Source organism: Schistocerca cancellata, chromosome 2 (genome assembly GCF_023864275.1).
Source record: "Schistocerca cancellata isolate TAMUIC-IGC-003103 chromosome 2, iqSchCanc2.1, whole genome shotgun sequence".
Lineage (NCBI taxonomy): Eukaryota > Metazoa > Arthropoda > Insecta > Orthoptera > Acrididae > Schistocerca > Schistocerca cancellata.
The window spans coordinates 812,971,244-812,993,970 of NC_064627.1; the positions used below are offsets into that span (position 1 = coordinate 812,971,244).

Below are 22,727 nucleotides of genomic sequence, written 5' to 3' on the forward strand. Positions count from 1 at the left end.
GAGAGTCGTCGTCCCCAGTCTTGATAGCAACGCTGAAAGACTTCAACCTCCTGAGCCTGTCAAGGATGTCTTTGCAAATCAATTGGCTGATGGTCTGTCCTGGAGTAACAAATTCTTTGTGCACAATACCCCTACTGCGAAAAAAGCAAATCAACATTGTTTTGATTTACTCATTCGTGCTTTTTTCGGTCAAGGAGATGTCTCAGTGTCTCTTCCCACTTTGCCGTTTTCCTCAGGACCAGGTTAAAAAATCCAGGATTAATCACTTGTGATCACACGACAACCATTCGTGGTAATTGACAAACCATTCGTGGTAATTGACAATCCTCTACAAAGACGAATGCACGTTTCTTCGATCGTCCTTCCACTCAGTTGTGAGGTTTTTTGGCACAAACCTTTCGCTTTTGCAAAACTTTGATCAAAATTTGATGAATTGTGAAAGGTCACCCATCTTCATCATAGTCCAATCTCACAAGAGCACACACACATTCGATGTTTTTGTTGGTTTTTGCCGTTGAAGGTCTTCCTGAGCGAGGTTTACGTTCATCTTCAATGTGTTCTTGGCCTTCCCAAAGAATGTTTCCCATAGGCCTCTTTCAACTTTTCAAAGGCCACACTCACGAATTCCTCATGTTTAGCACTAAACTTCACAGCATAATGCTGCTATAAATTCCGCTGTTCCTTTTTTGTACTACACAACAAACCATCTTCATAACACACAGTAAAAGCACAACTTCAGTGATGGAGCTCTCAAAAATTGTGTGATGGCTGTACAGAGCTGAAACTCAGACTGAATGTCTGGAAGGGATGAACACACAAGTCTACACAAGTAGAAAAACACAGCATTACAAGACACTCGCAGTTTTACCAGTCTCATTACTTGTATGATATATATGTAACATATATAGCCTATGTCGTCTCGAATGTTCATTACAGTATTGTGTAAAAATCTGAAGTGAATCTGTCATGAGCTTTTGGAGGCTTTTGGTAATAATGTTTCCCCTTTATGTATTTTTTAAATATATTTTGTATATTAAAATTGGTAAATAAAAACATGTGGGTAATTGAATGCAATGTTGTGTCAAAATTTTGAAGGAGCCAGTGAAGACTGATTGGAGACTTAAGGTTTTCAACATTTTTATTTATACAGTTGTAAATGTTCTTTTGATCAAAATCACAAATCTTTGAAAGTTTGTCACCGGTTCCTTTGAAATTTTAACACAACATTACATTTGAATATGTCCGTGATTTTATACATCTACCAGAGCACCATATGGTATATAAATTATATACACTACCTGGGAACACACACACACACACACACACACACACACACACACACACACACACACACACACCTAAAAACAATGATGATGTGACTTACCAAATAAAAAAGTGCTGGCATGTCGACAGACACACAAACAAACACAAACATACACGCAAAATTCAAGCTTTCGCAACAAACTGTTGCCTCATCAGGAAAGAGGGAAGGAGAGGGAAAGACGAAAGGATGTGGGTTTTAAGGGAGAGGGTAAGGAGTCATTCCAGTCCCGGGAGCGGAAAGACTTACCTTAGGGGGAAAAAAGGACGGGTATTCTGGAGTTCTACTTCACTGTGAGTCCAAATCATGAAGATGTCATCAATAAATCTGTACCAAACTTTGGGTTGGCAGGCCTGGGTAACCAAGAAAGGCTCCCTCTAAGTGACCCATGAATAGGTTGGTGTACGAGGGGGCCATCCTGGTACCCATGGCTGTTCCCTTTAATTGTTGGTATGTCTGGTCTTCAAAAGTGAAGAAGTTGTGGGTCAGGATGAAGCTGGCTAAGGTTATGAGGAAAGAGGTTTTAGGTAGGGTGGCAGGTGATCAGTGTGAAAGGAAGTGCTCCATCGCAGCGAGGCCCTGGACGTGCGGGATATTTGTGTATAAGGAAGTGGCATCAATCTTCATGATCTGGACTCACAGTGAAGAAGAACTCCAGAATTTCCTCTCCAACCTCAACTCCTTTGGTTCCATCAGATTCACCTGGTCCTACTCCAAATCCCATGCCACTTTCCTTGATGTTGACCTTCACCTGTCCAATGGCCAGCATCACACGTCCGTCCACATCAAACCCACCAACAAGCAACAGTACCTCCATTACGACAGCTGCCACCCATTCCACATCAAACGGTCCCTTCCCTACAGCCTAGGTCTTCGTGGCAAACGAATCTGCTCCAGTCCAGAATCCCTGAAGCATTACACCAACAACCTGACAACAGCTTTCGCATCCCGCAACTACCCTCCCGACCTGGTACAGAAGCAAATAACCAGAGCCACTTCCTCATCCTCTCAAACCCAGAACCTCCCACAGAAGAACAACAAAAGTGCCCCATTTGTGACAGGATACTTTCCGGGACTAGATCAGATTCTGAATGTGCCTCTCCAGCAGGGATACGACTTCCTCAAATCCTGCCCTGAAATGACTCCCTTAAAACCCACACCCTTTCGTCTTTCCCTCTCCTTCCCTCTTTCCTGATGAGGCAACAGTTTGTTGCGAAAGCTTGAATTTTGTGTGTATGTTTGTGTTCGTTCGTGTGTCTGTCGACCTGCCAGCACTTTCATTTGGTAAGTCACATCATCTTTGTTTTTAGGTATATTTTTCCTACGTGGAATGTTTCCTTCTATTATAACCATATCATTAATTTGAACCCAACAATTACGTTTGTTATTGTCGCTGTTGCATTTCGAAATCTCTCCTGTCGTCTTATTTTCTCTTTATTTTCTCTTTCTGTTTTTACCAGTAGTCTCACTTTGTATTCACCTTCCCCTTTTACCGTAATCTACTAGACAATTTTATCCCGCCTATATATGCTCAATAATACGTAACCCACTTCCAAACCATAACCAAAAAATTTTATTTCCCGCTTTCAACACTACCGCTGCTATAAAATCCACCGTTTCTAGTTCAATTACAGCTGCTTTCACGTATTAAACAACCATTTCGGCTAGTTCTAATAACTTTCACTTTATTTCCACTTCCGTTTTTCGCACATCACTGATCATTTTAGCCGCTCCCCACAGGTTTTAACGTAATTATTTCTTCGTCGGACAATTGCTAGCCCCATTTTCGTAATCTTTCACCACAACACCACTCCTTTTAATACGTTTTTTCGAAATTTTCCCGAATTTCTCCGTCCTTTAACGTGATTTAGCGGCAACACAACCACCTAACCTTTATGCACATCGCTGTCTACCAACCCAAGTTCACCACAGGATCCACTTAACCAACACTTTTTCGCCTTTTTTCATACCAGATCTCCAGTTGCTTTCTAGTTCACCTTTATCTCTCCCCATATATTTCTATCTTTCATTTTCATTTCAACCTCATGTTAAACTTTCCACCTTCTAATACCATGTCACCCTACAACACCCCCACAACGACCCCATTAAGTTTTATTTACATTCCCTCCGCAAACATGCCTTCACCCTAGCCAGATTACGCTCACATATTTTATTTTCTCAGGCTTGGTATAACCCCCAAAGGCCTCACACTTAAAGTTCCCATCTCTGGCTGCAACCCTTCTTTCCATCAGTCCCTATACCAGTTCCAAACTGAACAATCCATTGCCCTCACCCACCTAATCCTTCACCTACACATCAACTCAGCCAATGAACACACCCGTCAACTCCTATCCTTAATAAAAGTCCTCAATCTTTCCTCTCCCACATCCATACCGGCTATTCAGAGCATCCTCCTACAGGCCAACCGCAAATTAGAACAGCATGCCACCCTTCACCTCAAAAAACTATCCAATCTCCTGGTTTCCCACCTCCGGAAAGGCAACTCACTCACCCTTCACAACCTTTCCAGCAAACCTCAACCACCTCTCATTGCACACAAACCCAGTCTCTCCCATCTACTCAATCTCCCACTTCCAGCTCCACTCCCTCCAAAACCTCAAAATTCCAGTCAACACAATCTGGTACCACAACACCCTAATTCAGTAGTTAACCTTTCCTCCAAACCTCTCTCCCAATCCGAAACCTCTGTCCTGTCCAAAGGCCTCACCTTCAGCCCCACTCCCAGATTCAACCAAACAGCCCTCGTCAAAGATTTACTGTCCTACACTCGTACTCTCTGCTGGAAGTATCACTTTGCCACGAAGAAAAATGATCCTAATCCTACCCCTAATGATCCAACTCCCCAAGACACTATCCAAATTGAACCCTGCCTGGAACAGTTCCGTCCTCCGTCACAGCGGGACCCACCTCCTCTTCCTCAAAATCACCCTCTCCAAACCTTCCAGGAATTTCTGACTTCCAGCCTTGCCTCTCAATCCTTCTTAAAAAACCTTAATCCAACTCCCAACATCACCACCGCTGAAGCCCAGGCTATCCATGATCTGAAGGCTGACCGGTCCATCGTCATTCTTCCGGTGGACAAGGGTTCCACGACCGTGGTACTTGATCGTCGGGAGTATGTGGCTGAGGGACTGCGTCAGCTTTCAGACAACACCACATACAAAGTGTGCCGAGGTAATCCCATTCCTGATGTCCAGGCAGAGCTTCAAGGAATCCTCAGAACCTTAGGCCCCCTACAAAACCTTTCACCTGACTCCATCAACCTCCTGACCCCACCGACACCCCACACCCCTACCTTCTACCTTCTTCCTAAAATTCACAAACCCAATCATCCCGGCCGCCCCATTGTAGCTGGTTACCAAGCCCCCACAGAACGTATCTCTGCCTACATAGATCAACACCTTCAACCCATTACATGCAGTCTCCCATCCTTCATCAAAGACACCAACCACTTTCTCGAACGCCTGGAATCCTTACCCAATCCGTTACCCCCAGAGACCATCCTTGTAACCATTGATGCCACTTCCTTATACACAAATATCCCGCACGTCCAGGGCCTCGCTGCGATGGAGCACTTCCTTTCACGCCGATCACCTGCCACCCTACCCAAAACATCTTTCCTCATTACCTTAGCCAGCTTCATCCTGACCCACAACTTCTTCACTTTTGAAGACCAGACATAACAACAATTAAAGGGAACAGCCATGGGTACCACGATGGCCCCTTCGTACGCCAACCTATTCATGGGTCACTTAGAGGAAGCCTTCTTGGTTACCCAGGCCCACCAACCCAAAGTTTGGTACAGATTTATTGATGACATCTTCATGATCTGGACTCACAGTGAAGAAGAACTCCAGAATTTCCTCTCCAACCTCAACTCCTTTGGTTCCATCAGATTCACCTGGTCCTACTCCAAATTCCATGCCACTTTCCTCGATGTTGACCTTCACCTGTCCAATGGCCAGCATCACACGTCCGTCCACATCAAACCCACCAACAAGCAACAGTACCTCCATTACGACAGCTGCCACCCATTCCACATCAAACGGTCCCTTCCCTACAGCCTAGGTCTTCGTGGCAGACGAATCTGCTCCAGTCCGGAATCCCTGAAGCATTACACGAACAACCTGACAACAGCTTTCGCATCCCGCAACTACCCTCCCGACCTGGTACAGAAGCAAATAACCAGAGCCACTTCCTCATCCTCTCAAACCCAGAACCTCCCACAGAAGAACCACAAAAGTGCCCCGTTTGTGACAGGATACTTTCCGGGACTGGATCAGATTCTGAATGTGGCTCTCCAGCAGGGATACGACTTCCTTAAATCCTGCCCTGAAATGAGATCCATCCTTCATGAAATTCTCCCCACTCCACCAAGAGTGTCTTTCCGCCATCCACCTAACCTTCGTAACCTCTTAGTTCATCCCTATGAAATCCCCAAACCACCTTCCCTACCCTCTGGCTCCTACCCTTGTAACCGCCCCCGGTGTAAAACCTGTGGCTAAACATGCCTTGGTGCACGGCCAGCACATCTTGGCGCAGTGTTACACCGTCCGGGTTATCTGGATACTTCCCACTAACACCAACCTATCCGAACTCTGGAGATGGGAACTTGCTCTTCAACATATCCTCTCTTCCCGTTATCCACCAGGCCTCAATCTCCACTAATTTCAAGTTGCCGCCACTCATACCTCACCTGTCATTCAACAACATCTTTGGCTCTGCACTTCTGCCTTGACTGACATCTCTGCCCAAACTCTTTGTCTTTAAATATGTCTGCTTGTGTCTGTATATGTGTGGATGGAAATGTGTGTGTGTGTGTGCGAGTGTATACCCGTCCTTTTTTCCCCCTAAGGTAAGTCTTTCCGCTCCCGGGACTGGAATGACTCCTTACCCTCTCCCGTCTATCGACCTGCCAGCACTTTTGTTTGGTAAGTCTCATCATCTTTCTTTTTAAATATATATATATCATACGGCACTCTAGTAGGTATATAAAAATGGGCATATCTGAAAGCAACATGTGTCAAAATTTCAAAGGGATCAGTGAAGAACTTTCAGAGATTTAAGAGTTCGAACAAACGTACATAAGATTTTTGTTAACAACGTATCCCCTTTATTAAACGCACGCACACACACACACACACACACACACACACACACACACCAGCACTTGGTAGGTATATTAAAACCCACACATATACAAATGCAACATTGTGTCAAATTTTTAAAGCAATTAGTGGAGAACTTTCGGAGATTTTCAACTTCTTACATGCGAACATTTACATTTTTATTTGTATAAGATTCATCAGTTCTACCAAAAACATACACTCTCCTAGCTTTCCTGATGAAGCTTTTACCTTTGGTGACAAATGTCACTGTAATAGCACAATGGTTCCTAATCCTTGTTTATTTGATGACATAAATCAATAACTAGACTCTACACCCATTTTCCAGGGTGTAGTGGCAGGTACTTTGGGTACCTGTATCACTATCCCCTCTTCCTTCCTGTTTGATTTACAAATGATGCAGCAAAAGAATGGCTGCTGGGGCACTGAATGAGTTTAAATTTCTCTATTTTATTATCACAGTCATTTTGCAATATATTTGTGGGAAGAAGTAACATGTCGCCCAACTCTTCTTAAAATGAGCATTTCCAGATTTCAACATAAAATTTGTCTGTGATGTAAAAAGCTTTTCCAGAAGCAACTGCCATTAGATTTGAATGAGCATTTCTGTGACATTCTTAACTTGGTAACTGAATCCTTGACGAAACACATTTGAATGTTCTCTATTAATCCTAACTGGTAGCAGTAAAAAACTGGATCTTTTTCTAGCAATGAGGTCTACGTATTTCTGTCACAGTCTCTATCATGATTTTTTATTTGTTTCTCTCCTGGTCTGAAATGACATCTACTGTGTTCAAAACTTTGTCAACATGCATATTTATGTAACACTATACTTCGGATATAGTAAATGTGTTCTACTCATTCTTACTACTTTTAGCTACACACTGAATATACTCACTTGAATGAACTTTACCTACTCTTCATAATTTCATTTACAACTAACACAATCATGAACATATATACGAAAACAAAAATTGAGTTAGAGAAAAGTAATCATCACAATCTGTACAATATATACAAAATTCAGTTACCTCCTATCATGTCAAGCAAATGTGCAAATCTCCCTTACAAAGTATTTATACAGTCTCAAAATATGTCTTCATCCAATGATGGAGTTTCTTGTGTTCTAAGGAGATCAACCATCCAAAAATTTACATTTCAATTATTTGCCAGCAGTCTGGCACAGTACACAAAGTTAATTAGTGTAACATCAGACATCCATATCTACATGTACAACCAACTCTGCAAACCACTGTTCTATGCTTTTCCCCCCCGTTTCATTCAAGTGTGTAGTACAGGAAGTATGACTGTTTAAATGCCACTGTGCATGCTGTAATTAATCTATCTTTGTCTTCAGGATACCTATGGGAACAATATGTAGGGCTGGTTGTATAAGAGGCGAGCAAAAAGTTTCCGTCTGAGGGTGTTGCTGCAGCATGTGTGCAATGTAGCATGACTCCGAAGCAGGTATATAATCACTGACATGTAGGCTGGGATTATTGTGGCACTTGTGTCTTTCCTGTGTATGCAGTAAATACAGAAATTTGAACTATGGCAACATTATTATAAAATGAATCCAAACAGGACCCAGTGCTGTTATTTGTTTCTTGGCTGCCGAAGGAAAAACCTTGGAAGAGACGCATCGGAGAATGAAGAATATGGATGGGGCATCAGTGCTAAACTTCTGAAAAAACTGCAACAAGGAATGCTGCTATTTCACGATAACGGACATCCCCATATCACAAATTTTATAATGCAGAAGTTTTGCCAACTCAAATGGAAGACACTTGGACGCCTGCCCTATAGTCTTGACCTCTCCCCGTGTGATTACCACACCGTCTGTCTCTTAAAAAAAGCCTTGATGGGTTGAGGGTTCCTGTTGGATGAGGAAGGGTAGCAGGCAGTTATGGGCTTCTTCATGCAGCAGGACATAGTATTTTACCAAACAGGCATCTTCAACTTCGCATGCCAGTGGTGTGTTTGCCTCAATGCTCATGGTGAGTTTGCTGATTGGCATACCAATTCTAGACTGTACAGCCCCTGAACGGAAACATTTTGATCACCCCTTATAGTATATTCCTGACACTCATTTAAAGCTCATTCTTGAAACTTTGTAAACAAGTTTTGTCGATGTAGTTTATCTGCCGTTGGGGGTCTGAAAGTTCAGGTCTTTCAACATCTCCATGACACTCTCCCTCTGGTCATGTGACCAACTGTGGTGCCCTTCTCTGCATATGTTCAATCTTCCCCATTTGGTATGGGACCCACACACGAGGGCAATATTTAGAATGGGTTGACAAGTTATTTACAAGCAATCTCCTTTGTAAACTGACTGCAATATCCTAGTATTCTACCAATTAACTGAAATTTGCTACCTGCTTTACCCACTAATGAGCTGAGGTGATTGTCCCATTTCATGTCCCTACAGAGTGTTACATACATGTATTTGTATGAATTGACTGATTCCAACTGTGACTCGGGGACATTACAGTCATAGGATACTACTTTTTTTTTTCTTTTTGTGAAGAGCACACCTTTACATGTGGGCACATTTTAATCAAGTTGCCAATCTTTGCACCATTTTGAAATTTTATCAAGATCTGACAGAATATTTGTGCAGTTTCTTTCAGATTTTATTTTATCATAGATAATGGATTCACCCGTGAAAAGTCTAAATTTACTGTTTATATTATCCTCAAGGGAATCAACATACAATATGAAAAGCAAGTGACCCAACACACTTCCCTGGGGCACACGCGAAATTACTTCTACATCCGTCAGTGACTCTGCATACAAGACAATTTGCTGCGTGGTCACTACCAAAAAATCCTCAATCCAATCACAAATTTTGTTTGACAGCCCAAATGATCGTAATTTTCATAATACACATAGGTGCTTTTCGGAAATCAAGAAATACTGCATCTACCTGACTGCATCAATCTAAGGCTTTCAGTCAGTATGTCATGTGTAACAAGTGCATGTTGGGTTTCACATGACTGACGCTTTTGAAATCAATGCTGGCTGACATGGAGAAAGTCATTCTGTTCAAGATATTTTATTATGTTTGAGCTCGAAATACGTTCAAAGATTCTATAACAGTCCCCTCCCTCCACCCCCTTCTCAAGGAATCTACGATAGGTTATAGTTAACAGAGGTGTAATTTAGCAGCAAACTGGGCATAGAATCTGATAGGCAGTTCATCAGTCCCATAATATAAATAAAGAAATATGATAATGTTAGTTTGATGAGTCAGGCATGGTGAAAAGAAGTTTTTTTTTTTCCCTTGAATAAGTAATTTTCCTAAAAGACAAAAGCAATCTGAATTTTGTCAAGAAGTACTTGCATATTACTTTTCTTATCAGTACAATATATACTCATAACATAAGTCTAATTAAGGACCTGATTCTTAAGGTAATGACTGATTAGTGAGCAGAATTTATATTATTTACGAAGTACTCATTTAAGATACAACATCGCTATAAATTTTCACTCTTGAGATTTTGTGATAATACAAAAGTGACACTAGCACTAATGAAATCATGTGACATAAACACTGCCTTCACCTGTGCAGCCTTGAGTACAGTTCTATCACAGATGTCACAACGATGACCCTTCCGAAGAGTAGGATTGTGTAGGCGGAGATGGCGGTCCAAGGCACCTGGGCGAGAGAATACCTTCTGGCACACAGCACATGTCACACAGGGAGCACCATCTCCCACTGAACGGCAAGATAGGTAATGGGCAAGGAATGAGGCTGCTGGCCAGCTGTCATGGCACACATCACATACCTATAAAAAGCAAAACAAATCATGTAATTATGTTCTTAAATACATTTGTGTGTGTGTGTGTGTGCTGTCCTTTTTTGTATTGTTCCTTCAGTATACCACGCACTGGGTCACTGTACATGTAGTCATTTATAAGCTGTTTTCCTTCTGCTATTGCCTTCGTTAAGTGGAAGTTTTCTTCTGAGATAACCTTTTGATATAACATGCGGCAGTATTTTAGTATTTTTAAATCTTTGTCAACTTTAGTTGGACTGTGGTTGCGGGCTACTAAGTAATCGGCAAATGTACTGCACGAACTATAGACACACACAAGGGTCATTCAGAAAGTGAAGAAGATTTTGTTTCGACATGTGGTCGCATCCCCCCACAATCACCACCCATTGACCACTGACCTTGATACTCATCTGCTTCAGTTTGGCAACACCTACGATCCAATACGTTTGCTTACTTCATAGCTGTGTGACTTTAAAATGTGTGACCAAATTGATGATCCTACGACGTGTGAGACACACAGTGTTACCCGCATTTTAAATGCGCAAAATATCCAACCCATTGAAATTTATAGACAGGGAACTGAGGTTTACAGTAATGTGACGAACGAAGTGCCAGTTTGGAATCGGAGTATTATGTTCAATGGCGGCCAGAAGAATGTTCACCATGAAGATTGCTCCAGTCGGCCCTCAGTGGTGACTGATGGACTCAAAGCAAGGACTGAAACACAAATCCAAGGAGATAGGCATTTCATAAATGCAGCAGTCTACTGTCAGACACTTCAATGACTTCACCGCACCATTAAAAACAAACAGTGCAGAGTGCTAAACAATGGAGTCATCCTCCTTCATGATAATGCACATCTGCATGCACTGGAAATGACACAAAACTTGCCTCAACAGTTTTAGTGGGAAATGTTTCAACATCTGCCATATAGTCTGAACTTGGCCCCAAATGATTATCACTTATCCCCAAATTGAAAGATTTCTTTGAGTGAACAATGCTACAGAAGTGATGAATTACAGAAGCTGTTAATCACTGGTTCAACAACTTGGAGGCAACTGTGTATGCAGAAAGCACAGAAAAACTGGTAAAACGGTACAACAAGTGCCTAAATTTGATCAGTGACTATGCATGTAAAACACAGTTTCATTTAATTATATCAAATAAAAACTGCTGTAGAAAAAAGTGTTCTTTACTTTCTGAATGACTTGAATTGACTCTGTCCGCATATTTTATGGTTACATTTCTCTATCATGTGAATGTTATAACTTTTTCTTATTATTATCGAGTTGAGCCTCTATGGACTGTGTGGTAACAACCAATTTCATTTTAGTGTCTAGGTATTGTTCTTGTGCTTCATGGTGTGGGTTCCTGTAGTCATGTCCTAGTTCATGAACCAAGGGCAACGTATGAGTGGCCAAGTAAGTGGTCCCGACAGTCGGGATACCAGTTACTTTGGAATAAGGCTGGGCATCTCGGACATATTCTGAGTCATGGTCACCTTTGTGCTCATACAGCAAAGACTACCAAATCCATCGGTTAGTCCCTCAACCGTTAGGGGTAAAACCCAGTGGGACTCAGGGCAAGTAAAGCTAGCAACCTGCTTCCCTGGTACCTTAAATATGATGCTGGCAACAATCAGAGCAAAATGCCTCGGACCTTTGGAGGTGACGGAGTCCCACCTCTAGCTGACAAACCAAGGACTCCTAAGATACGACTTGGCAAACAAATGGTAATGAGATGGGGAGCTATTAATCTCAATGGGGGCTACTCTGGGAAGAAGGTAGAGCTGGCAGAGGCTGCAAGTAAGATGGGGCTGGACGTTTTAGCTGTTAGTGACATTCGGGTAAGGGGTGAGAAAGAAGAGGAAGTGGGAGAATACAAGGTCTACTTGTCAGGAGTCAAAGCAGGAATAGCACAATGGGGTGTAGGGCTTTACATCAGGAAAGAAATGGAACCCGGCATAGTTGCAATAAGGTATGTAAATGAACGACTGATGTGGATAGATTTGACAGTGTCTAGTAAGAAAATTAGGATTGTGTCAGTATATTCGCATTGTGAAGGGACAGATCAAGATAAGATGGATAGTTTTTATGATGCACTCAGTGATGTAGTTTCAGAGTAAAGGACAAGGACAGTGTTCTGCTAATGGGTGATTTTAACAGCAGGATTGGAAATCGAACAGAAGGGTATGAAAAGGTTATGGGTAAATTTGGAGAGGATATGGAGGCCAATAGAGGGTTTATACAAGGGCGATGTACTTGAGGACAATATTATGGAAATGGAAGAGGATGTAGATGAAAACGAAATGGGAGATAAGATTCTGCGTGAAGAGTTTGACAGAGCACTGAAAGACCTGAGTCAAAACAAGGCCCCGGGAGTAGACAACATTCCATTTGAACTACTGATGGCCTCGGGAGAGCCAGTCCTGACAAAACTCTACCATCTGGTGAGCACGATGTATGAGACAGGCGAAATACCCTCAGACTTTAAGAAGAATATAATAATTCCAATCCCAAAGAAAGCAGGTGTTGACAGATGTGAAAATTACCGAACTATCAGTTTAATAAGTCACAGCTGCAAAATACTAACGCGAATTCTTTACAGACGAATGGAAAAACTGGTAGAAGCCGACCTCGGGGAAGATCAGTTTGGATTCCGTAGAAATGTTGGAACACGTGAGGCAATACTGACCTTACGACTTATCTTAGAAGAAAGATTAAGAAAAGGCAAACCTACGTTTCTAGCATTTGTAGACTTAGAGAAAGCTTTTGACAATGTTAACTGGAATACTCTCTTTCAAATTCTGAAGGTGGCAGGGGTAAAATACAGGGAGCGAAGGCTATTTACAATTTGTACAGAAACCAGACGGCAGTTATAAAAGTCGAGGGGCATGAAAGGGAAGCAGTGGTTGGGAAAGGAGTAAGACAGGGTTGTAGCCTCTCCCCGATGTTATTCAATCTGTATATTGAGCAAGCAGTAAAGGAAACAAAAGAAAAATTGGGAGTAGGTATTAAAATTCATGGAGAAGAAGTAAAAACTTTGAGGTTCGCCGATGACATTGTAATTCTGTCAGAGACAGCAAAGGACTTGGAAGAGCAGTTGAACGGAATGGACAGTGTCTTGAAAGGAGGATATAAGATGAACATCAACAAAAGTAAAACGAGGATAATGGAATGTAGTCAAATTAAGTCGGGTGATGCTGAGGGAATTAGATTAGGAAATGACACACTTAAAGTTGTAAAGGAGTTTTGCTATTTCGGGAGCAAAATAACTGATGATGGTCGAAGTAGAGAGGATATAAAATGTAGACTGGCAATGGCAAGGGAAGTGTTTCTGAAGAAGAGAAATTTGTTAACATCGAGTATAGATTTAAGTGTTCGGAAGTCGTTTCTGAAAGTATTTGTATGGAGTGTAGCCATGTATGGAAGTGAAACATGGACGATAACTAGTTTGGACAAGAAGAGAATAGAAGCTTTCGAAATGTGGTGCTACAGAAGAATGCTGAAGATAAGGTGGGTAGATCACGTAACTAATGAGGAGGTATTGAATAGGATTGGGGAGAAGAGAAGTTTGTGGCACAACTTGACTAGAAGAAGGGATCGGTTGGTAGGACATGTTTTGAGGCATCAAGGGATCACAAATTTAGCATTGAAGGGCAGTGTGGAGGGTAAAAATCGTAGAGGGAGACCAAGAGATGAATACACTAAGCAGATTCAGAAGGATGTAGGTTGCAGTAGATACTGGGAGATGAAGAAGCTTGCACAGGATAGAGTAGCATGGAGAGCTGCATCAAACCAGTCTCAGGACTGAAGACCACAACAACATGGAGGCCAACAGGAATGGGAAAAAACACTTGGATTTCTGTGCCAGTATGGGCTTAGTAATCACAAACTCCTTTTTTAAACATAAGAACATTCACCGGTATACTTGGGAAGGCAGGGGAACCAGATCTGTCATTGACTATATAATAACAGATCAGGAATTCAGGAACGCTGTGAGGGACACATGTGTATTCAGGGGATTCTTTGATGACACTGATCATTATTTAATCTGCAGTGAAATTGGGATTGTGAAGCCGAAAGTGCAGGAGGTCAGGTCCATATGTAGGAGGATAAGAGTGGAGAAACTTCAGGATAAGGAAATCAGGCACAAGTACATAACAGCGATCTCAGAAAGGTACCAGTTAGTTGAATGCAGTCAATTAGAGTCATTGGAAAAGGAATGGACAAAGTACAGGGACACAGTACTAGAAGTGGCTAAAGAATGTCTTGGAACAGTAGTGTGTAAAAGTAGGATGAAGCAAACAGCTTGGAGGAATGACACAGTCAAGGCAGCTTGCAAAAGGAAAAAGAAGGCGTATCAAAAATGGCTACACACTAGAACTCAGGTAGACAGAGAAAGTTATGTTGAAGAAAGAAACAAAGCCAAACAGATATAATTGCAGCATTCAAGAAGAAATCTTGGGAAGACTTTGGAAACAGGTTGGAGACTATGGGTCAAGCTGCTGGAAAACCATTCTGGAGTGTAATTAGCAGTCTTCGAAAGGGAGGTAAGAAGGAAATGACAAGTATTTTGGACAGGTCAGGAAAACTGCTGGTGAATCCTGTGGATGCCTTGGGCAGATGGAGGGAATATTTTGAAGAGTTGCTCAATGTAGGTGAAAATACGATCAGTAATGTTTCAGATTTCGAGGTAGAATGGGACAGAAATGATGGTGGAAATAGGATCACATTTGAGGAAGTGGAGAAAATGGTCAGTAGATTGCAGTGCAATAAAGCAGCTGGGGTGGATAAAATTAAGTCGGAACTCATAAAATACAGTGGAATGTCAGATCTTAAATGGCTACACAGGATAATTGAAATGGCCTGGGAGTCGGGACAGGTTCCATCAGACTGGACAAAAGCAGTAATCACACCAATCTTTAAACATGGAAACAGAAAGGATTGTAACAACTACAGAGGTATATCTTTAATCAGCATTGTGGGTAAAATCTTCTCAGGTATTGTTGAAAGGAAAGTGCGAGTATTAGTTGAGGACCAATTGGATGAAAATCAGTGTGGGTTTAGGCCTCTTAGAGGTTGTCAGGACCAGATCTTTAGCTTACGGCAAATAATGGAGAAGTGTTATGAGTGGAACAGGGAACTGTATCTATGCTTTATAGATCTAGAAAAGGCATATGACTGGGTTCCTAGGAGGAAGTTATTGTCTGTTCTACGAGATTATGGAATAGGAGGCAAACTTTTGCAAGCAATTAAAGATCTTTACATGGATAGTCAGGCAGCAGTTAGAGTTGACGGTAAATTGAGCTCATGGTTCAGAGTAGTTTCAGGGGTAAGACAAGGCTGCAACCTGTCTCCACTGTTGTTCATATTATTTATGGATCATATGTTGAAAACAATAGACTGGCTGGGTGAGATTAAGATATGTGAACACAAAATAAGCAGTCTTGCATATGCGGATGACTAGTTGTGATGGCAGATTCGATTGAAAGTTTGCAAAGTAATATTTCAGAGCTGGATCAGAAATGTAAGGACTATGGTATGAAGATTAGCATCTCCAAAACGAAAGTAATGTCAGTGGGAAAGAAATATAAACGGATTGAGTGACAAATAGGAGGAACAAAGCTAGAACAGGTGGACGGTTTCAAGTACTTAGGATGCATATTCTCACAGGATGGCAACATAGTGAAACAACTGGAAGCGAGGTGTAGCAAAGCTAATGCAGTGAGCGCTCAGCTACGATCTACTCTTCTGCAAGAAGGAAGTCAGTACCAAGACTAAGTTATCTGTGCACCGTTCAATCTTTCGACCAACTTTGTTGTATGGGAACGAAAGCTGGATGGATTCAGGTTACCTTATCAACAAGGTTGAGGTTACAGATATGAAAGTAGCTAGGATGATTGCAGGTACTAGTAGATGGGAACAATGGCAGGAGGGTGTCCACAATGAGGAAATCAAAGAAAAACTGGGAATGAACTCTATAGATGTAGCAGTCAGGGTGAACAGGCTTAGATGGTGGGGTCATGTTACACGCATGGGAGAAGCAAGGTTACCCAAAAGACTCATGGGTTCAGCAGTAGAGGGTAGGAGGAGTTGGGGCAGACCAAGGAGAAGGTACCTGGATTCGGTTGAGAATGATTTTGAAGTAATAGGTTTAACATCAGAAGAGGCACCAAAGTTAGCACTGAATAGGGGATCATGGAGGAATTTTATAAGGGGGCTATGCTCCAGACTGAACGCTGAAAGGCATAATCAGTCTTAAATGATGATGATGATGATGATGATGGTATTGTTCTTATTGCCACTTTGACTTCCTGCCAGTATCTTCTGAGCCCACCAAGAAATGCTTGTTTATGCACTTCTTTGGATAATGGTCCTCTCCGTTTTTTTGGACACTGATGCCATTTTAAAACCTTGGTAGTTGGTCACCAATCTTCTAAATTTGTTCCTGTCAGGAATTTCTCTCTCTGAGACACGAGTCTGCCTTAGATCTTTTCCACATTCTTCGAACCATCTTGGCCTTGTTTTCTTAGATTGGATGAAACTCCATATTCTTTTTGTTAGTCGGTCACCGTCCATCCTCCTGAAATGACCGTAAAATACCGTATTTACTCAAATCTAAGCCGCACTCGAATCTAAGCCGCACTCGAAAAATGAGACTCGAAATAAAGGAAAAAAAAAAAATTCTCGAATCTAAGCCGCACCTGAAATCTGAGACTCGAAATTTAAGGGGAGAAAAAAGTTTTAGGCCGCACCTCCAAATCGAAACAAAGTTGGTACATTCTAATATGAGACACAATTTAGGTCGAATGAATGACGATGCAGCTACAGTAGTTTGGTTCGAGTCGTAAGCTTAGCAGTTAAGCTTTACCAGGTAGCCATTGCTATGCGTCAGGCACTCCGTCCGTATTTATACGGGTACCCTTCCTTTTTCACGTGCTTCGTCTGGTTTGAATCGATTGCTTATTTTGCTTTGAGCTGATAAGTGCCGTTTTCTTTGTTATAGGTGTTTACGTCACTCTAAGCTGAAAATGCATTACTGTACTGTGTCATGCATTGTTTGTCGCATTCCGATAGTGCGTGTTTACGGCCTGTTGCCGCTCGCGGCATGGCTTGCTTTTGTGCGCGCTACTGCCGCTTACAATTAAAACAAAGAGAGGAATTGTCTCATAACCGAAACAACGGCAAGAGACTGCTATTTGTTGTTACTTACACTGCTGCTTTCTTTGATAAGGATCAACAAGAACCAAATAATAGACTGCGTATGATAGAACATAGTTCTGAAAGAGAGTTAGGCGAAAATTTTTCTCCGTTTGAAAATCTTTGCGGCCGCTTCTTTAGTACATCAAATTCTGCACAGAAATTAGAGTCATCTTAGAATTAAAAATCTAGTCAGTTGCCGTGCTTCATTTCTGACTGTATCACTATTAGGCATAAGAATAATACGAATATAAACATGAGATGATACGTATATTCTTCCGCGTTTGCTGTTGTCTCACTCTAGTTTCGTAGTTTTTTAGGCAGGCAGGATTTAAATGAGATAGCAGCAAACACGAAAGAATACATGGCAAAATGTTTATATTCCTATTATTCTTATGGTGAAGAGAATACTGCATGTGATTCACATTTCATCAGGTTTCTATTAGCAACCATCTCTTCTCACAGGTAGGAAAAAATATATTGACAAACATCCCAAACAGTCTTGCCAGTCGGATTTTCGTATTACATTGAAATTCTGCTACATTCGAAGATGAACAATACGGAATTTGTATTTACTTCGTTGAGTAATGTATGAAAATGCCGTGGTCGAAACTCGGGGCGGAGAAAAAAGCTCGTCTTCCACATTTTTTTTTTAATTCATTTACTGACGCAGAGGTTTTGGCGCCAGTATTTATCTTTGTGCCTACAAAGCATGCCCGTGTAGCACTACATATATTCAACGGCAGAAGTTAGTTGTGGCGGCACCTACAAACATTTTTCAGAACTTCCGCTTGCTTTGCACTCGATTCTAAGCCGCAGGCGGTTTTTTGGATTACAAAAACCGGAAAAAAAGTGCGGCTTAGATTCGAGTAAATACGGTAACAATCGTCTCTTCTTAATGGATGTTGTGATAGGTTCTTTCTTGCTTTACAAGTTTACAAGTCCTCATTTGCTCTCATTCGCCATTGTCCATCAACCCATCTATTACCTAGGATTTTCCTTAATATCCTATGCTCTCGCTTTTCCAGCTGCTCATCTTGACCTTGTCTACTCATGGTCAAAGGTTCAGATGCATATAAGCCCTCAGTGTTCACAACTGTATTATAATGTCAGAACTTGGCCCCTATACTCATAGACTTTTTGTTATAGGTATTCTTTGTCAGTTGGTATACTTGGTCCAACTTCCTCATCCTGACATTAATTGCTTCTTCTTCTAATCCATTATCCTGGATGACTTCATTGAGATACCTGAAATTCTTAACTCATCCAATTTTTCTCAGATTGGTGATCATCCATTCAGGTCCATCACAGATTTGAATGTCTGATAGAAGTCTACGCCATTGTTTTTCTGGAAATCCTGATCAATCTGTTCAAACTGCTGTTTCGTTTCTCATACAATCACTTAACCCTTCATAGAGCGCTGGTTGCACATTTTTGAGCTCCACAGAATACATCAAAATCTTCAGGTCTCCTGATCGAGTTCCATTTTTTGCACCCATTTGTTCTTTGGGCCACCACCTCATCACAAACCTCATTCCACCATCTATGCTTTCTCTTTTTAGTTGACAGGATTGCAGAATTAGCTGCTTGTTGTATCTTGGAGGCAATGTCCATCCATTTATGGGATTCGAATGTCATTTGCTGGTGGTATTTTTCCAATATGTTTTGATTGATTTTGAGCTTCGCAATGTCATATTTATGAATTTTATTTCCGGCTTACATGGCCTTATTGAGAGAGATGAAATTCATTTTGATCTTGAAGAGGTTTATTTCCAGTTTTCATGGCCTTACTGAGAGGGATGAGGTTCATTTTGATCTTGGAGAGGTAGTGTTATAACTATTTTCTAGTACTATTTATTTTATTGTGTATTGTTCCAGTGTGTACCTGTTTGTTTATAGGTGTTGTGTTTAATCTGTGAATCATTAATCTGAAGCTTGCTTGTTAGTCAACAAGTTTTTCGTTTGCATGTGGATAGCAGTGCCTGTGCATTTTCTGTACACTGTGAAATCCTGTGCATTGTTTATCTTTTGTAAGATGAGGTCTACAAAATTTAGTTTATTTTCTGTTTCTCTACTTCAATGAGTTTTTGGGGGTAACACATTTATTTTCTCACATAGTTGTTTTGTGCATTTGTGCGTATGGTTCATCAATCAGGCATATTATGTCATTGGCATAACCCAAACACTACAAAGTTATATATTGGTACTTGATAAAATAAAAGTAAGCAAACAAAGATCAAATGAAGTGGAAGATTGAGCAGAAAAACAGGTGAACATCAACATGGACAAAGCGCACATCAGGAACACAAACAAATGTGTTCTGTGAAGTTAGTCATTTTAATTTGAAAGTGTTGTTCAATAACAACATACAATGTGTTTCATGCTTACTGATATGAGAGATGGCCCTGCAGATGAATTCAAGAACTACGAAAAAACTGTGAGCAGTCACAAAATATTGTTATGAAATATTTTTGTGCAGCAACATTACGTTAAAAGATAACAGGGTGTATACGGGGACAAGGAAAAAAAATTCCCGGATTATTCCCGGATTTCTCCCGGATATCCCGTTTAAAAAATACGCTTTTTCCCGGTCGAAAATACACTTTTTCTGTGCTAACTGACAGTAGATTTTCCCTCGGAACTGTAAAACTTATCAATTCTTTGAATGGTTAACGTTTTATACAATCGCGTAGAACTTCCCGGAAAAAAAAAAAGACGGGCAGAGAAGTTTTGGAGAGACTTATAACAAAAAAAAGATACCTTTGATTTGCAGCATCATATACGTTGCATATTTTCGTATTATGAAAGCATAAATTCGAATTGCACCAAACACAGCGCGTTACTTTGCGGAGCGTTGAAACCGAGGTTGCGATGTCGTTTTGTAAGCGAGTCATATCTCAAGCCACGAGATCTCGTCAGCCGATAACAGCAGCTCTTCAGAGCATTGGACACTTGTTATAGTCAGCCAATAGCAAGATCACAGGTTAAATAGCGCGAACACTCAAGAGCAAAAGTTAACGGTTTACATTAATGTACACAGTACCGTATATCTACAATAAAAGCTAAGCTTTCACATATAATATTAGTCTCTAAGATTAACACGCTACAACAGAAGCTTAGTTTTCACATGTAATATTGATCTTTTTTGCGTGTGTTATACTTTAAGATACATCACACAAATGTGCCAGTAAATTTAATATTATGACATAAATGTCTCGGCTCGAAACTCTTGTAAGTGGCTGGTCCTCAAACTGTTCAGTTTCGAATGCTCTGTGGTTTAGATATCCATCCCACTTTCTCACACGTAACATAATTCATCTTGCATAAAAAGAAATTTACTTTGAAAGTAACGCTTTTCTAACCACCGTTCGCAATACTATCCGAAGACTGTTAGAAATAGGTTCGATTTACCAGTTTCCAGAGAGCACCAGAAAACAGGCATTATTGTGCGTGTGCTACTGCAGTGGTGTAGGAAGCCAGTATGTTCGTGTTTATAAAGCACTAAAAGAGCTTACATTACACCATAAAAGAAACAGGGCATCAGAGCATTGGAATTTCGTAAACCATACTAAAATGCATAATTCGGCTTGAAGTGTGAATTGGCTTTTTCCAGATTCACAATGAAGTATGTTCCATCTGATATTAAGCTTTTCAGTGTGGTTTTTGGGATGTAAATTTTCTTGGAGTACCAGTACTCTACGATCTCATTTTTGGTTCTTTATTATGGCATAATGCCATATATGGCAGAAGATGATAACGTGCACTTGAAATTCAGCGAAAAGTGGAAATTAGCCAATAATGTAGAATGAAACACTTCGTTTCAAATAAAATGATTGCCTCAGCGGAAAGATTAATAAAGCCAAATTTCTTTAGCAAACTTGCAAAAATAACTTCAATGTTCTGCAACGCGATTAATGCTTGACTGCTACTAACTTGGAAATAAAATCAAATCAGAAAACTGAAATTAATAATATATTTTTGCCCTCCATAATTATGTGAATGTATTTTAATTCACTTGATAGCTCCCCAGCCACAGATATCCGTTTTGTTTTCATTTGACTTGGGAGCTGTACACGAAGAGAAGCAGCGAAAGCAGCGTAAACACGCGTCACGTGGAGGTTAACCCCCTCCCCACTACAACTCAGACAACTCTGTGCAAGTGTGAATCTGGCAGCTAGGGCACGTGAGAAAAATTTTTCTCGTTTGTATCTGGCTGCTTGCTACTGCTACAGACACAACTAACAGCCAAACTTCATGTAGAAAGAGAAGGTACTGCTTATACGCGAGTCAAATGCGCATGCGCAACAGACCGCTGGGAATTGGTCAAACGAACCTAATGTGAAAAGTTGTGACGTCATGCTCATAGCAAGCAGTTTATTGTTACGAAGAATTACAGTCTGCGCCCTACGGCCTTTGACATATTTTTGCTATTTGCAAACGCTTGTGCGTGCACGGTTTTTTTGTTGTAAATTGCACATTTCCTTTGTCACTAAAGTTTTGTTTTTTTCCCTCTCGTTTATATTTTATTGCTGCAGTATCATTCTCCAGTAGCAGGATACAATAACATTCTTTGCTAGAGAATCAATTCTGCAGCCAAAATTTAAAAAATTTAACTGAAAGCTAAAATAATGAAAAATTCCCGGGATTCCGAAAAATTCCCCGATTTTTCCCGGTTTTCTCCCGGATGAAAATATTCCCGTGTTTTTCCCAGATTTCCCGGTTGTCCCGGGTCGTATACACCCTGGATAAAGTGATTAGCAAGCTCACCAATAAACTTCCAAAAAATTCAATTTATTACAGATGCAAGTTATATGACAGTGCACAGAAATTCGACACAACCTATCACACGATAGAAAAATGTCAAGATCACAATAGATACAAAATATTTTAGGCCTAATTTTCATTGCAATAATTATTACATTAAATAAGTAATATTTTTCTACACCTGAACAAAACATGACCCACAGATGATGGTATGTATGTGCCGAAACATGTTTGGACAATAGAACTATTAGTTGTTTGCATAACAGGTGGCATCAGATTCTCATAAATAAGTAATTATGTTTACAATGTAAGTGTTTTGTTTCACCAACATAAAATTACACTTCAACAGCCAATTGTACTATTAATAGTGCATATGTTCGAGCAGCTGTTTGAAATTGTAAACAGGATGCATAGTGTGAAAATGACATTCGAGCAGTGTCTCCAACTACTTCAACTGTTTCTAGCAGTAAGCCATATGGGCAGCAGCTCAAATCTAACCAAACTTGATTAGCAA

General features: G+C 40.8%; 1 protein-coding gene across 1 annotated transcript in view; it reads right to left on the reverse strand.

The window, feature by feature from the left end:
* The window catches only part of LOC126162695 (zinc finger protein 160-like), a 76,365-nt gene that overhangs the window by 15,112 nt on the left and 38,526 nt on the right, over positions 1-22,727 (reverse strand). Inside the window, exon 4 of the mRNA XM_049919349.1 lies at positions 10,032-10,256. Within this exon, the coding sequence (XP_049775306.1) occupies positions 10,032-10,256 (225 nt within the window). The remainder of the gene's footprint in view (positions 1-10,031; positions 10,257-22,727) is intronic.